Source organism: Geotrypetes seraphini, chromosome 5, assembly GCF_902459505.1.
Source record: "Geotrypetes seraphini chromosome 5, aGeoSer1.1, whole genome shotgun sequence".
Classification (NCBI taxonomy): Eukaryota; Metazoa; Chordata; class Amphibia; order Gymnophiona; family Dermophiidae; genus Geotrypetes; species Geotrypetes seraphini.
In genome coordinates, this window is record NC_047088.1 from 79,842,073 (window position 1) to 79,861,332 (window position 19,260).

At 43.9% G+C, this 19,260-nt stretch overlaps 1 protein-coding gene across 2 annotated transcripts in view; it reads left to right on the top strand.

The window, feature by feature from the left end:
* DGKK (diacylglycerol kinase kappa) overlaps positions 1–19,260 on the top strand; it is a 420,961-nt gene that overhangs the window by 267,008 nt on the left and 134,693 nt on the right. The window contains exons 5-8 of one of the 2 annotated variants that reach the window (XM_033946472.1): positions 4,975–5,079; positions 9,504–9,636; positions 11,538–11,644; positions 11,981–12,058. In XM_033946472.1, coding sequence (XP_033802363.1) covers positions 4,975–5,079; positions 9,504–9,636; positions 11,538–11,644; positions 11,981–12,058 — 423 coding nt within the window. The remainder of the gene's footprint in view (positions 1–4,974; positions 5,080–9,503; positions 9,637–11,537; positions 11,645–11,980; positions 12,059–19,260) is intronic. The other variant, XM_033946473.1, reaches the window with a different exon arrangement.

A 19,260-nucleotide genomic window follows, 5' to 3' on the forward strand; every position in this document is an offset into this window, starting at 1 on the left:
AGAAACAAATCCAACATTCAAAAAAGCTAAAATAACATACTAGAGTGAGCCAGTCTAACGCTCGCACAGATTTTTTTGTATGAAGGAACCAACGTCTTCTACATAGTCTTCTGGCATCGACGGCTTTTAAAGTATATGAAGAGATATAAAGGGGCGTGGCTGCCGGATGTTAGCGTATCAAACGTGCTTACGTAATGAAACGTGATCTTCTGGCATCAACGGCTTTTAAAAATGTGCAAAGGAGTATAAAATGGCATGACTGCCGGATGTTAACGTGTTAACCGTTCTTACGTAATGAGGCGTCATTTCTATACAGCACTGAAACTAGAATGATCGGACCACCATAGCCCACAATACCAGTGTGACAACTATAAAGCATACAGTGGTGCCTCACACAACGAACTTAATTCGTTCCAGGAGCAAGTTTGTTATGCGAAAAGTTCGTTATGTGAAACGCGTTTTCCCATAACAATACATGTTAAAAAAAATAATTCGTTCTGTAGCATAAAATATGCTAAGATGACATAAAAAAAGATAAATTTTTGGTTATTATTTTTATTTAGATACATCTAAAAACATAATTGTTTTTTAAAACAACACACATTTTTTAAATTTAAAGACAGACTAAGTAGAGTCTAATTTTACAGTGAGAGAGGGCAGAGTCTCAGCGGCAAAAACTGGGACTTAACTGTTCATTTTTTTTTTTTTCTACCGTGTTTCCCCGATGATAAGGCAGGGCCATCAAATAAGACAGCCCCCCCTTTTTAGAAAAAAATGTAAAATAAGGCACCCCCCCCGCAAATAAGCCACCCACCGATACCTGCGCTTACCCGAATCGGGTGGTACGGTGGGTGACTCCGTGTGGTCCCTGGCACCCCCGACCCGATCGGGGCAAGAGGGAGCTCAAGCCCTCTTGCCCCCCCGACTCCCCGACACGATCGGGGCAAGAGGGAGCTCAAGCCCTCTTGCCCCCCCGACTCCCCGACACGATCGGGGCAAAAGGGAGCTCAAGCCCTCTTGCCCCCCCGACTCCCCGACACGATCGGGGCAAAAGGGAGCCCAAGCCCTCTTGCCCCGCTGATTCCCCAACTCCCCGACAATATCGGGCCAGGAGGGAGCCCAAGTCCTCCTGGCCACGGCGACCCCCTAACCCCACCCTGCACTACATTACGGGCAGGAGGGATCCCAGGCCCTCCTGCCCTCGACGCAAACCCCCCCTCCCCCCAACGACCGCCCCCCCCAAGAACCTCCGACCGCCCCCCCAGCCGACCCGCGCCCCCCCTGGCCGGCCCCCACGACACCCCCAACCCCCTTCCCCGTACCTTGCTGTAGTTGGCCGGACAGACGGGAGCCAAACCCGCCTGTCCGGCAGGCAGCCAACGACGGAATGAGGCCGGATTGGCCCATCCGTCCCAAAGCTCCGCCTACTGGTGGGGCCTAAGGCGCCTGGGCCAATCAGAATAGGCCCGGGAGCCTTAGGTCCCTCCTGGGGGCAGGGCCTGAGGCACATGGTCGGGTTGGGCCCATGTGCCTCAGGCCCCGCCCCCAGGAGGGACCTAAGGCTCCCGGGCCTATTCTGATTGGCCCAGGCGCCTTAGGCCCCACCAGTAGGCGGAGCTTTGGGACGGATGGGCCAATCCGGCCTCATTCCGTCGTTGGCTGCCTGCCGGACAGGCGGGTTTGGCTCCCGTCTGTCCGGCCAACTACAGCAAGGTACGGGGAAGGGGGTTGGGGGTGTCGTGGGGGTCGGCCAGGGGGGTCGCGGGTCGGCTGGGGGGGCGGTCGGAGGTTCTTGGGGGGGGCGGTCGTGGGGGGGGGGGGGGGGTGGCGTCGAGGGCAGGAGGGCCTGGGATCCCTCCTGCCCGTAATGTAGTGCAGGGTGGGGTTAGGGGGTCGCCGTGGCCAGGAGGACTTGGGCTCCCTCCTGGCCCGATATTGTCGGGGAGTTGGGGAATCGGCGGGGCAAGAGGGCTTGGGCTCCTTTTTGCCCCGATCGTGTCGGGGAGTCGGGGGGGCAAGAGGGAGCCAGGCGGAGAGAGGGCAGTTAAGCGCAGTGCCTGCGCGGAAGGATGCAGCTCGGGCGACTTCGTTGTGTGAAACGAAGTTCGTTGTACGAATCAAGACATAAAGTTCGTTGTGCGCAGCGTGCGCTGTGCGAGGCGTCCGTTGTGTGAGGCACCACTGTACTTGGAAAGACCTGAAGGAGGACAACTAAGAATGAAAATAAAAATGAAAGTGGGAAATAAAATAAGAGAACAGTGAGTATGAAATGATGGCACAAATGTGCAAAATCTAATTCCAAGCTGATGAGTGTGTAAACGTCACATAACACAAATGGTAATATAAAAATATAAAATGAGAAAAAGGATAAAAGTGAGAACAGAAAGGGAGAGTAAGAAAATTGTAAAAATAAAAAATAAATCAAAAGTTAGGAACAGAGGTTAATTGTAGAGAATATATAGATATAAACTAAACAAAGAATGAAAAATAAAGTGTGAATTTGTGCAGCATGTCATAGGTTAAACTCTCTATTTAGACCAGCTGGATGAACACAATTCAAATAAAATATCCGTCGTTCTTTATGAAGCATAATAGCAGTGGTATCGCCACCTCTTGGTGAGGGCAATATTACTTTGACAACCGCAAATTTTAGATCTATAAATGAATGGTGGGCTGCAATACAATGAGCTACCAATGGGACATCAATATTTTGTTGACGTAAGCGAGAGCGATGTTCAATCAGTCTCATCTTCAAAACTCTAGAAATTTCTCCAATATAGACCAAACTGCATGGACCCCATATAGCGTACACAACATGGGCAGTGATACAGGTGGAATGATGTAACTTAATTATTTTACCATTTAGATGTAAAATCTGGCCTGAAAAAGAACAGGCACACAAACTGCATTGTTCACACGGAAAGTGGCCAAGTGTTTGATCACTATCAGTTACCTGGTGTCTTACAGGAAGAAAATATAGAGAAAGATATTCCTTTAAATTTTTACCTCTAGTGAAGGCAAAAAGAGGGGGCTCATGGAATCCTTCATTTAATTGCACTATATGCCAATGTTTCAATATATATTGCTGGACTGAGTGCACCTCAGGTGTGAAGGGAAGAACGCAAGTTACCTGACTGGTGGTTTCTTTAGGCTGAGGATGTAGTAAATATGTACGTTAAGCCCACCGGGCTCTTTTGTAAGCTTTCTTGATTACAGACATGGGGTAGCCCCGTTCTAGGAATCGTTTTTTCATTATTTCTGCTTGGGACTCAAAATCATCTATTGATGAGTAGATCCTACAAAGTCTTAGGAACTGTCCAACCGGTATGTTTTCTTCAAATGTAAGGGATGACAATTCTGATAATGTAATAAAGTATTTCGATCAGTTGATTTACGAATGATGGTGTATGAAAAACCATCCTTTGTAAGTTTCACTAATAAATCAAAGAAACACAATTGAGTCTTGTGGAAGGTATATGTGAACCTGAGGTTGTGATCACAGGCATTTAACCATATGAAGAACTTTTTTAGATCTTCAACGTTGCCTTGCCAAATCAGGAAAACATCATCTATATATCTCTTCCAGTATATGATATAGGGCTTCCATGGTGAACTGTCTGAAAACTGTCTTTCGAAGTTAGTAACATAAAGATTCGCTACATCAGGGGCAACTGAGGCACCCATGGCCGTGCCCTTTATCTGAAAATAGTATTGATCTTGAAACAGAAATAAATTTTTAAGAACATACCATAAAAGAGTGGATAAAAAAATGGTGGGGGGCTTCATAGCATCTGGTCTAGCATCAAGAAGAGAACTGATTAGTAATATTGCTGCTTCTTGTGGTATATTGGTATAAAGAGCCTCTCTATCAGCTGTGACCAATAGAACGTCGTTGTTATAGTCCACTTGACACGTATCTAACTGCAACATAAAATCAGTAGAATCTCTAATGTATGAGGGAGCCAATGGAACCAACGGACGTAAAAATGTGTCAATGTAAATGGACAGGGGTTCGAGTAGTGATCCTTTTGATGAAATTATGGGACGACCCGGAGGGTCATGTAAATTTTTATGAATTTTGGGGAGTAAATACAGTACTGGCATGACAGGATATTGAATTGTTCAGTATCCTGTTCAGTATCCTGTCATGTCAGTACTGTATTTACTCCCCAAAATTCATAAAAATTTACATGACCCTCCAGATTGTCCCATAATTTCATCAAAAGGATCACTACTCGAAAATCTGTCCACTTACATTGACACATTTTTACGTCCGTTGGTTCCATTAACTCCCTTATACATTAGAGATTCTACTGATTATATGTTGCAGTTAGATGCATGTCAAGTGGACTATAACAACGACGTTCAGTGGTTGCACACTAAATTTAAAGAATATCACAGGCCCAGATTCTTTAAACAGTGCCTTAAGTTAGGTGCCTAGATTAATGTACCTAGCCAATTTAGGAGCCTAACTTAATTTTTTAATTAGCTTAATCGGTGCCATTAATGAGCAATAATGAGTTCATAATTGGCAACAATTAAAATTAATTGGGTGGAAGGCGCCTAACTCGGTAGGCACCTACTGCTTTTGGGTAGGTGTCTAACCCAAGTAGCCTTCTAGAAAGTAGGCAAGGTAGGGGTAGTTTGGCGTGTGTTTTGCATCTAGACACCTAAACTGAACCTAGGCACTGGCATTTAGGCCAAGAAAAACCCCACAGACATAAATAGGGGGTGCCTAAGATTCAGCAGAAAGCATAAAACTTGCACTACAACAGCTAGGACCTCCCTTGAACCCTGTGCTCCCAATCAATGAGCACTATAGTTTCACTACAGGAGTAATAATCTGGGGACTACTACAGCAGTTGGCTCTTTCCCAGCATGCTCCAGCCTGTCCTCATGCAGAGACACTGTACTTGATGCTCTTAGCTTTGTAGGATTGTGAGACTGACATGGGTGGGGAAAATTCTTCTGCAGGTCATTACCCCCTTCCGAAAACTCATCCTCTGTGCAGAAAACAGGAAGGAGATGGAGGACTGGATAAGTGCTCTCAAATCTGTCCAGAAGTGGGATATTAACGAGGTAAGAACGATAGTCTAATGAGGGTGTACATCATTGTTTCTGCTCACCTGTAGGTAGATCCAATTAATGCTTTGTGTAGCTAGAAAACAGAACGGAACTTGTTACTGGTATCGGTGGAACAAATGCATGCATCATCCTCTTTCTTTTCATCATTATTTGATTCCTCACATTTGTAGGCTGCCTGCTCCTTTCTCCTTTTCTCTCCTTAGAAATGTTTTTATTTATTTTCTTTTGGTTAGTTGGTTTTTCAGAACTTCATTTTTATAGGTCTAGCCGCAATAAGACAGGGTTTCACTGGGACTTAAGTGGGGGGGTTTTTCTTCTAATTTTAAGCCTAAAAGGTGGCGCATGGACCTATGCAAATATTTATACGGCAACGTGTCACTTCTCATGCCATAAGAGGAGGCCATCCTAAAATAGGAAGAGAATAGAAACATAGAAACATAGAAATAGACGGCAGATAAGGGCCCACGGCCCATCCAGTCTGCCCACCTTAATGTCCCTCCCCTACCTTTGCCCTGTGAATAGATCCCATAGAAACATAGAAATAGACGGCAGATAAGGGCCCACGGTTGATCCCTGCACCCTAGAAAAAGATAAGCGAGATACTCTCACTAAACAGGGTTTATGTCTATTAAACACACTGATCTGAAAACAGTCATTCTCCAGTATGATCATAATATAACATAACAGATTTATAGACAGCATTACCAGAAGTTCAATGCGGTTAACAAAAGCAGATAGAGGTTTGGGGGAAATGTAATTCTATAAACAGATGCCTCCATTTAGCTACCTCAAGGCCACATGGCAGAAGCCTATTCTATAATGAACCCTAGGCACCTAGGTTCAGTTGCAAAATACTAGCATAATCCAGGATCGGTACACCTAACGTAGTCATCCACATTTTTGTCAACTCCAGAGCTGGTGTAAGTGCGAGCACCTAAATGCAGCAAGCAGGATCACACGTAACTCACAATATTCTGTAAGTACATGGAGTAAGGGGGAGCCCTGCCTGTGAACTACCCATGCCACCCCTGTGTATGCCCCTTTGCAAATACACGCTATGGGGGGAATTCTATAAATGGCACTCAAAAATGGGCACCAAGAAAGATAGGCACTAAGGGCTAGATTCTGTGTAGGATGCCCGCACTAGGCACCGCTAGGCGCCCTATAAATGTCAAAATATACAGCGCTGCGTACGCCTTTCAGCACTATATAAGTGATAAGTAGTAGTAGTAGGATGCCTAGCAATGCCTAACTTCAGAATCCACATGCTACTTTAAAAAAATTGGTGTGGTAATTGACCGTGCTAGTTTTCAGCCAATCAAAAAAAAAAAAATTAAATTACCAATTAAGAGTTCCGCGCAGAACTCTTCAGATGCCTAGTGATGCCTAAATCGAGGTGCCTAGCAACGCTTAATGATGCCTACTTGAAAAGTAGGCATGATTAAAGGGTGGAGAATACGCATGGTAAACTTAGGCTTCACTAGGTGTATGAGATAGGCACCAATAAATAAAGCCAGATAAAACCCAGCCTAATATACCGTTGCCTACCTCTATGATGCCTCTAAGTCTGCTTAGGCGCCACTAAGCATGATTCTATAAATGGTGCCTAGCAGTTGATTGACAACTGTGTAGAGTGGCACCCTAAGTGCAACTCTATAAAGGGTGTGTGCCCTATATAGAATCATGCTTTGTGCTGATTCTCATACCCAAACACTAGGTCCCAGACTTAAACCTGCTGAAGCCTAGTATAAATGCCAGAACCCAAATTGGGCATGCTGACTCAGAATTCCATAACTTAGCACGTAGTTTTTGGAATGCCCCTGACATGTCCATACCCCTCCCATGGTCATGCCCCCTTTTGAGATATGTGCTCTGGAAATTAGGTGCTCTGCCTTATAGAATAATTTATAGAATAGCATGCAGTCAGATGCGTGTGCACATTTCATTGAGTGCCAATTAACATTAGTAATTGGCTGTTAGCACCCAACTATTGACATAAGAACATAAGCAATGCCTCCGCTGGGTCAGACCTGAGGTCCATTGCGCCCAGCAGCCCGCTCACACGGCGGCCCAACAGGTCCAGGACCTGTGCAGTAATCATCTATCTATACCCTTCTATCCCCTTTTCCAGCAGGAAATTGTCCAATCCTTTCTTAAACCCCAGTACCATACTCTGCCCTATAACATCCTCTGGAAGCGCAATCCAGGTGTCCACCACACGTTGGGTAAAGAAGAACTTCCTAGCATTTGTTTTGAATCTGTCCCCTTTCAACTTTTCCGAATGCCCTCTTGTTCTTTTATTTTTTGAAAGTTTGAAGAATCTGTCCCTCTCTATCATATCCCCTCTAAGTCTCCTCTTCTCCAGGGAAAAGAGACCCAGTTTCTCCAATCTCTCAGTGTATGAAAGGTTTTCCATCCCTTTTATCAGACGTGTCACTCTCCTCTGAACCCTCTCGAGTATCGCCATATCCTTCTTAAGGTACGGCGACCAATATTGGATGCAGTACTCCAGATGCGGTCGCACCATTGCCCGATACAACGGCAGGTTAACTTCTTTCGTTCTGGTAGTAATATCCTTCTTGATTATACCTAGCATTCTATTCGCTCTCTTAGCGGCCGCTTCGCACTGTGCCGTTGGTTTCATTGTCATGACCACCATTACCCCCAAGTCCCTTTCTTGGGTACTCTCATTCAATAACATCCCTCCCATCGTATAGTTGTACCTCAGGTTTCTGCTTCCCACATGCAATACTTTACATTTCTCAACGTTGAACTTCATCTGCCATCTCGTCGCCCATTCCCCTAGTTTGTTCAAGTCCCTTTGCAATTTTTCGCAGTCCTCCTTAATCAGAGCTCCACTAAATAGTTTGGTATCGTTAAGAGCTTATTAGTTAACTAATTTGTGCACACAAAACAGGAGTGCAAACCAATTTGGTCACTCAGATTTGGGGGTCATATAGAATCTGGGGTTTATGCAAATTAAGCCAGTATTTGCTGAATTGCACTCAAACAGAACATTGGCATTAATGTGTGCATTTATGCACATATGCATGTATATGTCATTATTCATATGCATATATATGTCATTATTCTATACATCTGGGCTTGACACTTTGAGTGCCTAATTTATAGAATTGCCCTTTAAATGCTTGTCTGGGACAGGTTCTCTGGGAGCTGGCAACAGTAAGGACACAGAGAAATTAAGAAATAATCAATAATGGGGCCCAAGTATCCTTTGTCCTCAGGACCTGACAGGCCCCATTTGAAGCACAATGCTTTATATTTCCAGTATATTTAAGGGGCAGATGCAGAGAAGAAGGATTAGACCCCGTCTTCTGCTGCAAATTTCATAAACTAAAGGGATTTGCATGCTAAAAAAATATGAATTGGATAGTCAGATTAACCATCATAGCTCCATACTATATATAATCTCCCTGTAGAAGGAGGGGATACTTGCCTAGAACAGACATGATTCCATTTTAGCATGTTTAATAATTAAAGGTAAAGGCCACTACCCCAGGGACCAGACAGCTTACATTGGAGAAAAACTGCTGCTTTCAGGACAGTGCTTCTAAACCTTTTTCATTAGGAGCTCACTTAAAAAGCTTAAATAAAATCAATAAATCCACAAAGTAACCAAGACACCTTCAAAATTAAAATGATTCTTTGGATTTTTGTGCACAGGCTCAGTGTTCTCAGTGTGATGCTGGTGTGAGGGTTTTATTGGAAAACAGCAGAGAAACTGGACAATTGTTCAAGGTTTTAAAGTGCCTTTGACTGATTACAAGTGTATGTGAGAGTATTAAAATTTTTAACACTCTTTCCATTAATACAAACCCCTGATGCAACCCTTATTTGGGGCGAAACGTGGACCACATCTGGTATTTTGGATTTAATAAAGGGAGATTTTATCTGATTTGGGATCCGCTCTTGTTTCAATGCATGATAATACAATATACACACACTGCTTGCCTTGCTATCAAGTTTCTTTATTTTTGATATACCATTTTTGTTTTCTTGCTTGAGTGACTAGAGTGGGGCTTTAATTCTTGACTAGGCTTTACACCAAGTTCCATGTCATGAGACAGGCTTGGATCTGTTTTTATCTCATATGAACTAATTAGGTCCAAGAAGTTCGGTGACTGTCCCTTCCTCAAGGTCCACAGATTGCCATCCCATATCTAGGAAAGGCTCATATAGGGAAAACAAATGAAATGTTGTACCAGTCCAATTTTCTACTGAAACTGTTGAGCAATTAGATCCAGCTCAATGCCTGCCTTTGGCGACATGAATTTTAATGGCAGCTGTACTTCTGGCCTAGCTGCGGGAGCCTTCTAAGGAAGATGAAGTTTGTGAGCCCCTGATACACAGCCCAAAGAGTTTGCAGAAATCTGTCAGCTTTCTTCTGTATTTTACAGGCAACTCAATTTAACATGGAGCATTTTTCTGGGATGCATAACTGGTATGCATGCTCCCATGCCCGGCCTACCTTCTGCAATGTGTGCCGTGAAGCCCTCTCGGGTGTCACCTCCCATGGGCTGTCCTGTGAAGGTATCTGTATGTACTTCTTAATTTTTCAAAAGTTTATAGCAAATAGAGATACTGGTGGATATCAGTAAGAAATGACATAACACACTAGGCAAATGTACTGATGCAGCGACTCTAAGCCAACTGCCATGGTTGGGATCGGGAAGACATTTTTCATTACTGTAGAATTATCCATAGATGTATGGGTTGTTGTTTTTTTGTTTGTTTGGGGGGGGGGGTGTTGTATCTTTCCCTGGCTTACTGTATGAAGAAAGTTTTTGGTCTATCAGAAGGCTGGTCTTGATGGAGCTCTGGTGTCCTCTCAACCTAACCAACTGTGTATGTCCTGCTGTCTTTGTTCTCTTCACTTTGCTCTGCCTAGTCATTTCCAAGAGCTAGGTAGGGTTGAATTAACAGCCGTGGGTGAAGGGGCAACTGGAGGAGTGAACTATCAGCTGTGATACGAGGGGAAGGAGATGGAAGAGGGCAGCCACAGAAATAGGTTGTCACTGGTGCTGGCAACATAGACTGGTCCACATCTGCTCTTCTTAGTCCGCACAAAACGAAAATAGTGCAGAACTAAGTTCTACAGTCATTCTGGGAGCTTGGAGCTGCTGCAGAATGACAAAGATAATTCCAGGAGCGTCATGGTCAATTTGGGAGAACTGGCACCTCTTAGGGCGTTAACTTTCAATGAACAATGCAGCTTGCAAAGTTTAATTCAACAAGCTCTATTATTCATTTTCCATAAGAATTAACTGCTTTGCATCTCATTATTAATGTGCATTGCAGTCATAAATTCTGTGTTAAAGTATACTATTGGGAATAATGTGCATTATTGCTTATCTCTGGAAATGAGGCATGAGAAATTGATCTATTTGGAGATCTTCTGGATACTTGTGCCCTGGATTGGCCACTGTTGGAGACAGATATCTGGGCTTGATGGGCCTTGCTCTGGCTCAGCATAGCTTTACTTATGTTACTGCCAAAACACAGCTTAGTAAACAGTGGCATAGTAAAGGGGTGCAGGGGGTGCGGTCTTCCTCAGGGCACTGCCACCCCTCCTCTCCGCCCCTTCCCACTCCTTCCCCTGCCGTGCATACCCGTTCCCTGTACCTTTTTATCTTTGGCGCCAGCAGCCATGAACTTGCTACTCGCATCGGCTTCGGCACTCTATGACGTCAGAGAGAGCACCGAGGCTGACGCGAACTGCAAGTTCGTGGCTGCTAGCACCAAAGATAAAAAGGTACGGGGAACGGGCATGCGCGGCAGGTGGGAGGGAGAGGGGCACCGCGGGCACCGCTCACCCCTGCTACACCACTGTTAGTAAATAGCGGCATGATTTGTTACACTTGAAAAATGGAGAGTAAAGTGCCCACGGGTTCTAGAAACATCAGTGGAAGAAAAGGAAACTGAGCCCTGCCAGCCCTGATTTTCAGCCTAAAGCCTTCATGGAGATCTCTTCTGTACAGTGCTTGCACATTCTTCTCAGTGTGAGCATTTTGCAGAATTCTCCAGCATGTTTAGATTTTGAATACCAGAATTTCCTAGAGATTCCATCCACTCTATGAATGTGATGCGTTGTCTTCAAATGCCTGAATTGAAGGTTCCAGCACACTTAACACAACTCTTGCTCACTTCCAATTTAAGGAGGAAGCTATCACCTTCTCAGTGCTCCTTCATGCCACCAGTTCATCCATATGAGCAAGGTTGTCATGTATGAGGTTCTGTGCACTTTGGCCCAAATTTTATAAATGGTGCCTTAACTTGTTCACATTGTCCATCGAATAAATTGGTCTTCATCCAGATCTTCAGTTCAACAGTGTTTGTTTCTTTTGATTTTGTGGGCCATGTTGGTCTCTGTTTTTGTTTTTTGCCCTTGTTGCTCCCTTGCTCATAAAACTTTCCTTCACTCTGAATTCTAGTTTGCAAGTTCAAAGCCCACAAACGCTGTGCTGTGAGGGCAATCAGCAACTGCAAGTGGACCACTCTGGCTTCTGTTGGGAATGACATCATTGAAGATGAAGATGGGGTAAGTAAGGGACCCATTTTTTTCTTGTTCTAGGGGGGGTATAGCATGTCTCAAAAACTTAGTAGCTTTAGTCTCAGAGCATAAAACCTTGGGTGTGTGATGTTTCAGATACATGTCAAGGTTAATAATAGATGTGATAAAGGACATCAAATCAAATCAACAGATGGTTCTGTCTCATGGGATAAAGATTATTCAGTGCTGCTTCTTTAATTGCTGTCTCACGGCTTCCTGGGGTTTGGAGTTCAGATGCACCATGAAAAGCAGCTCTGTAGGTCCCAGAACTCAGTGGGAATGCAAACCTAACAAAATTGATTGAACTGTTCTTTGATACCCCAGGAGAAGTGGAGGAGTCTCAGCGCAACAGATTTAAGTTTTCAACTCCTCGTTAAACTCAAGCTGAGCAAGAACAAAAAGGTTGGTATAAATTCAGACTGCAACAGCCAGTAACTGACAGCACACAATAATCTACAGCACATCTTTCTTTAAAGTCAAGGCTAGCCCAACCATTAGGTCAAACTAGGCAGTTACCTCGGGCAGCAATTAATTGCTACAGTCGAAACAAAACAATAGCTCCTGACAGCCAACTCAAACAACTATCAGTACATACTTTAAACTGCATTTTTGTAGGATGTTTGTGTGATGATCATGATTGTTGAGTTTAATGGTCAAAATCCGGGGGGGGGGGGTGCAAGCTAGGGATTTGAAAGTTAATTGGGGAGGGGGGTAAAGCTGAAGGTTCACCTAGGGCATCTACTAACCTTGTACTAGCTTTCCTTAAAGTGGGCTTCTGCTTTCCGAGAAAACAACTTTACAATAGCAGGACAATGCAGTTTCCCCAACTCATGTCAACAGTCGAGCAACCAAATCAACCTGAAGAACCAGAATATTAAAGAAATCTAATCTAATCTAGTCTTCGATTCATATACCGGGTCTTCTCCGAACGGAGCTCGACTCAGTTCACATGTAATTAAGACTAGAGTACATAAGAAGAAGAGCTGTATTATTATTATTTCGTTGATACTGTAAAGCCGTTTAAATATTGTGTGAACAGCAGAGTTTTCAGGGCTTTACAAAATAGATGTAGCTGGCCTAAATAAGTGGGGAAAGCATGCAGAGAGGTATGGCTTTAGGAATGCTTTCCTACAATGATTTGTATGTTACTTCTTTTTCTCAAGGCATCCCCTGAAAACAGGCAAGGGCCACCTTTGAGAACTGGTGACCACTAAGTAGCTCAAATGCAGTGATGGATTCAGAATTTTTCTATGGTCAATAAAGATGCAAGGCCCAAGGGATTCACACACAGTCACTAATTAAATAATCCACATACAAGCTGTTCCAAAACAGAATTGATATGTACTGAAGACAGAAAAAAATGGAGTTTGGTAATATAGAAACAAATAGTTTGTAGAGTTCTGACAGCTCAGAAATACAAACATTTACTGTATTAGACAGGAATCTAGCACCTTCTCTTATTCTCCAATGTCATGTTATGTCATTTCTATTTGGGGCACACCTTTCTCTGAATTAACTGTTCCCAAAGTGTATTACCATACATAACACTATCAATCACATCACCATTAAAAGTAAACATGGACATATATCAATACATACATAAGTTCCCTACTATAGGCCAGCACATCTGCTCTCACTAGGGAATGGCAGCAGAAGTAGTACAGACCAAAGCAGTAACATCAATACACTCCCACCCAGAAAATCCATTGATTAATAGCAAAAAATAAATATAATTCAATTTTTAACAGTCTGCATCTCAGCCTCCCAACTACCAACCCACCCACTTCTTGTCATTTTTTCCCTGTCTGGTTTTGTCTTGCTCTGGTTAACTTGCTATTCTGCAGTGCATTAACATTTCACAGCAATAAAGCAATGAGAATGTTTTCGGGAGGGTTTGTTCTCTGAAAATACTGTCTCAATGTGTACGGATTTCAAGCCCATCTAAGATATCCCTTTCTCTTCCAGCAAGCCAAATCTGGTGATTTTCTACCCCTCCCTTGGAGTATTATCTTGCCCCAGATAAACCCTTTAGGGACAATTCTATAAACTAGCACCTAGAGGTATGCATCTCTTATACATGGCCCGAATTTGCCCAACTTTTGTATGCCTTTGTACTATCCCACTTAGACTACTGCAATGCCTTTCTTGTGGGCATTCCTACAAAGTCCCTCTCCTGCCTCCAGCGTGTACAAAATGCTGCAATCCACCTTTTGAGAAACCTGGGACTCCGCAACCATCCAGAAACATTGCACCTTTAAAGCCCTGGTTCTTGCCTTCAAAACCTTCTACTTGATGGTACCAGATTACATGAAAACCAAACTCCAAATCTACACCCCAAACAGACCACTGAGATCTGGACAAGATAAACGGCTGACCTTGCCACCTGGACGCTCTTGCAAGACTGAAACAGCCTGTAAACGCTCCAACTCACATTTCATACCTAAGCTAAGGCATATCATCTCCCCATCTATCAGAATGCAGGACAGTCTATGGAAATTCAGGAGGGCAATGAAAACTTTCCCCTTTATGAGACCTGTAACTTAAGAACACCCACACTTCAATGTCTCTGTAGCTCCATACACTGACTCTCAATGCTACTCCAAAATGGATCATACAAGTTGTTGCCTACCACAACTCAGTTGTTGTTTAACTATCTATAATTGTCATGTATGTCATGTCTTGACCTATACTGTGTATGTACCACTGTAACCTGTTTTGGGCTCCTTTGGCAGGACGGGCTAAAAAATCAAATAAATAAATAAAGGTGCCATTAATTAACATGCGCCTATGTGCACTAGGTGCAGTTCTATAAAGCAGCAACTAAGTACCATACCAGCGCTTTGTAACTGGCCAGAAATGGCGTTAAATAGCACTTAACTGGTTAAATTTGAATATTTAGTGCGAGATAACTGGTTAACTCTGCTGAATCTTCCCATTTAGTAGCTAAAGTTAACCATCTATATCACGCGATAAACCAGCAATTTTCAGCGCTGAGGGGGAAATTCTAGAAACGGCACCTAAATTTAGGCATTGGTAGACGCTATGCCAGTGCCTAAGTAAAAAATGCCATTTAAAACAGCAAAAATATGGCACCGTTAAAGTGCCTACCGGTGCCTAAATATTAGGCACTGGAATCGCACCTCTGTAGATGCTTTAAGCTGCTGAACGCCGCTATGGGCTTGGCTAATGCCAGAAGTGGCATTAGGCGGTCTAAAGCGCCTACACAGGCGCAATTCACTGCAAAGTTAGATACCGGAAATGTAGGCCCAGAAAACCCTGGTCTACATTTCCAGCACCTATCTTTCACAGAGGCGTGATTCTCTATAGAGCGCCGTCACGTGATTGACGTGATCGGTGGCCGCTTTTTAGGTGGCCACCAATATTGGTGTCCTATAGAGAATGTGGGCCTGAGTGACTAAGTTTAGCAACCAAATCAGACCACATAAATAGCAGTCCAATTTTTAGCCACTATAAACTTTACTGGCCAACACTGAATATTGACTCAACCAGTTAACTTTTTAGCAGCCAGATAAACCCCAGATATTCAATGCCAGTCACCGGAAATAACCTGGCATTGAATATCTGTGGTTAGTGCTGACCGCGGGTGTTAGCCGGCATACCTCCTGCAGTCTGAATATTGACTCCATAAGGCCTGATTATATGAATGGTGCCTAGATTGGTAGGTGCCTAGGGAAAAGGTACCAATCAAATTTTGGCGCCATTTATAGAATCATGCTTACTAGTGCCTAAATCGTTAGGCATCAGTAGGTGTCCAAAAGCACATGATTTCCGTACTGTGGTTCAGACATTGATCCTGAGTAGGGTGGATTATTGTAATTCACTATACTTAGGAGTTGTGAAAGGGAAATTGAGGGCTTTGCAAATGTTTATCAAGTCCGCTGCAAGATTAATCACAGGGGTTCCTAGAAGTACCCATATAACTCCTGTGTTGAAGAACCTACACTGGTTACCTAGGCAACAAAGAGTACAGTTTAAGACTGTTGCGATTATACATCAGACATTGTGTCATGCTTTCCCAAAGATTCTTCCAGATCTATAAACCAAGAAGAGAGCTTAGAGAGATGTAAATGGGATGAAATTAAGTTTGGAGGGTAGAATGTCAACTATGCATGCTTGGATCGGAGCATCAATGATATCTGTGGCTGGCGTACAACTATGGAATGCCTGGTATCCTGTGGTTTTGTATGAGGAAGATGAATTTTAAGAAAATGCTGAAAACTCAATTATTTGTCAATGCCGCCTTATGCTAAGATATATTTCAGTTGATAATCGCCTTTTAGAATTTTCCTGACATCAATGTATGATTTAAAGCTTGGTTGTACTTCTGAATTGATTGAATTTGTGCTTTATCCCTATTATAACAGGGACGATTAACGATGTTGTCTTGACATATCTGTTATGGTTCATAGACAACGGCGCGAAAGACAAAAGCGCGCGCCGACAATTGAGCGCAGCGCACGCCGCCGCACCGCTCTAAATTACAGTTTTTAGGGGCTCCGACGGGGGGTTTTGTTGGGGAACCCCCCCAGTTTACTTAATAGACATCGCGCCGGCGTTATGGGGGGTTTGGGGGGTTGTAACCCTGCACATTTTACTGTAAACTCAACTTTTTCTCTAAAAACAGGGAAAAAGTGAAGTTTTCAGTAAAATGTGGGGTGTTACAACCCCCCACACCCCCCACAATGCCCCCACAACGCGGCGCGATGTCTATTAAGTAAATTGGGGGGTTCCCCCCACACACCCCCGTCGGAGTGCTAAAAACAGTAATTTAGAGCGGCGCAGCGGCGCGCACTGCGCTCAATTGTCTGGGCGCGCCTTTGTCCCGGCGCGCTTTTGACCTGATACTGTCTGTTATATGTAATAATCGGAGGGAAACAAGATTTTATGTATGTGATATGGAAGCCCACATAAATCCAATGAAATAATGAAATTCCAGTTTAAATATGCACTGGTGTCAAATGCTCGATGCCTTAACCCCTGGTGAGCGCTTAACTTCAAACAATTGTAGCTAAATAGGGGAAAACGCCTCAGATGCTGCAAAGCAAACGTTGCTTTGGAGCTATAAAAAGGAGCTTAAATTGTTCTTTAGCTCCTTTTCAGCTTTCTATCACTGGCGAAACAACCCCTGTGTTATGCTGGAAAAGATAATACAAAAACCAAGCAGCACATAATTTTTTTAATAAATAAATAAGTTGGGTACCAATATATTAGATCAGGGTTTTTCTGGCCTAAAATACCAACACTTAATGTTTTCCATGCTCAAACTCCGCCCCTAACCACACCTACTTTTCATGTAGGTACCTTGCCAGTTTCAGCATGGTACTTAAATTAGTCATTTTAAAAATTTTATTTAAATTGGCTTCTAATGGCATTTTCAGTTATCACGCCAGTCAAATAATTTTGAGTTCCAGGCTGAAATCTGCTAGGCGTTGTCAGTCTAGGCACCATTTATAGAATTATGCCCATAGTGCCTAACTGCACATGGGTAGAACATAGGCAGGCCATAAGCATGTCTCCCAGTTACATGCGCAGTATATAAAATACTATAAATTACATATGTCACTTGGCGCACATAGGTGTGCCAACTTATAGAAACATAGAAACATAGAAAAAAGCAGCAGAAAAGGGCTATAGCCCACCAAGTCTGCCCATTCCAAGTATCCCCCCCCTGAATTTACTCCCTTAAAGATCCCACGTGAGTATCCCATTTTTTCTTAAAATCCGTCACGCTGCTGGCCGTTATCACCTGGAGTGGGAGTCTGTTCCAATGATCCACCACTCTTTCGGTGAAGAAGTACTTCCTGGAGTCGCCATGAAACTTCCCTCCCCTGATTTTCAGCGGATGCCCTCTGGTGGTTGAGGGTCCCATGAGCCAGAAGATATCATCTTCTGACTCGATGCATCCCGTGATGTACTTATACGTTTCAATCATATCTCCCCGTTCTCTTCTTTCCTCAAGTGACTACAGCCGCAATTTCTTTAGTCTTTCTTCATACGTGAGATCCTTGAGCCCCATGACCATCCTGGTGGCCGTTCGCTGAACCGACTTGATCCTCAGCACGTCCTTTCGGTAGTGTGGTCTCCAAAACTGAACACAGTACTCCAAGTGAGGCCTCACCATGGCTCTGTACAACGGCATCATAACTTCAGGTCTCCTGCTGACGAAACTTCTGCGGATACACCCCATCATTTGTCTTGCCCTGGAGGAAGCCTTCTCCACTTGATTGGCAACCTTCATGTCCTCGCTAATGATCACCCCTAGATTGCGTTCCGCCGTGGTCCTAACCAAGGTCTCACCATTTAGTACATAAGTTCTACGCGGGTTTCTTTTGCCCAGGTGCATTACCTTGCATTTTTTAGCATTGAAGCCTAGCTGCCAAGTATTTGACCATTGTTCCAGTAGCAGTAGGTCGTGTGTCATATTATCAGGTAATAAGCATCTGCCTACTATGTTGCAAAGTTTGGCGGCGTCGGCGAACAATGATACCCTTCCTCTAAGTCCTTGCGTCATATCTCTTATGAATAAGTTGAATAGAATCGGTCCCAGGACCGATCCCTGCGGCACTCCACTGATCACGTCCGATGCTTCGGATGGGGTACCGTTCACCACCACCTTCTGAAGTCTACCGCTCAGCCAATCCCCAACCCATGTAGTTAGAGTGTCTCCTAATCCTATCGATTTCAGCTTGTTCAGTAATCTTCGATGAGGGACGCTATCAAATGCTTTACTGAAGCCCAAATATACCACGTCCAGTGACTCTCCGGCGTCCAGTTGTCTAGTAACCCAGTCAAAAAAGCTAATCAGATTCGATTGGCAGGATCTACCCCGGGTGAACCCGTGTTGGTGTGGATCACGCAGTTTTTCTTCGTCTAGGATTGTGTCAATATTCTGTTTGATCAGTGTTTCCATGAGTTTACACACTATAGACGTGAGACTCACTGGTCTGTAGTTTGCTGTCTCTGTCCTGCAGCCCTTTTTGTGGAGTGGGATTACGTTGGCAGTTTTCCAGTCCGAGGGGACCCTTCCTGTGCTTAGGGAAAGATTGAAAAGAACAGATAATGGTTCTGCCAGGACTTCCCTTAACTCCCTGAGCATTCTGGGGTGTAGGTTATCCGGTCCCATGGCTTTGTTTACTTTGAGTCTTGATAGTTCGTTGTAGACACTACTGGGCGTAAATTCGAAATCTCGAAATGGGTCTTTCCGGTTATCTCCCATCTGCAGCTGTGGACCAGCTCCCGGCGCTTCGCGGGTGAACACTGAACAGAAGTATTGGTTTAATAATTCTGCCTTCTCAGAGTCAGATTCTGCAAAGTTACCGTCCGATTGCTTCAGGCATACTATCCCATCTTTGTTTCTTTTTCTGTCACTAATATAGCTGAAGAAAGATTTATCCCCTTTCTTAATTTTCCGTGCTAGCTCTTCCTCCATTCGGAGTTTGGCCTCTCTGACTGCTGTTTTGACAGCTTTAGATCTGTCTATAATCCTCTTTTGCCCCCTCTCTGCCTAAATGTTTGTAGGCGATAAATGCGTCTTTTTTCTGTTTAACTAGGTCTGAAATTTCTTTACTGAACCATTGGGGTCT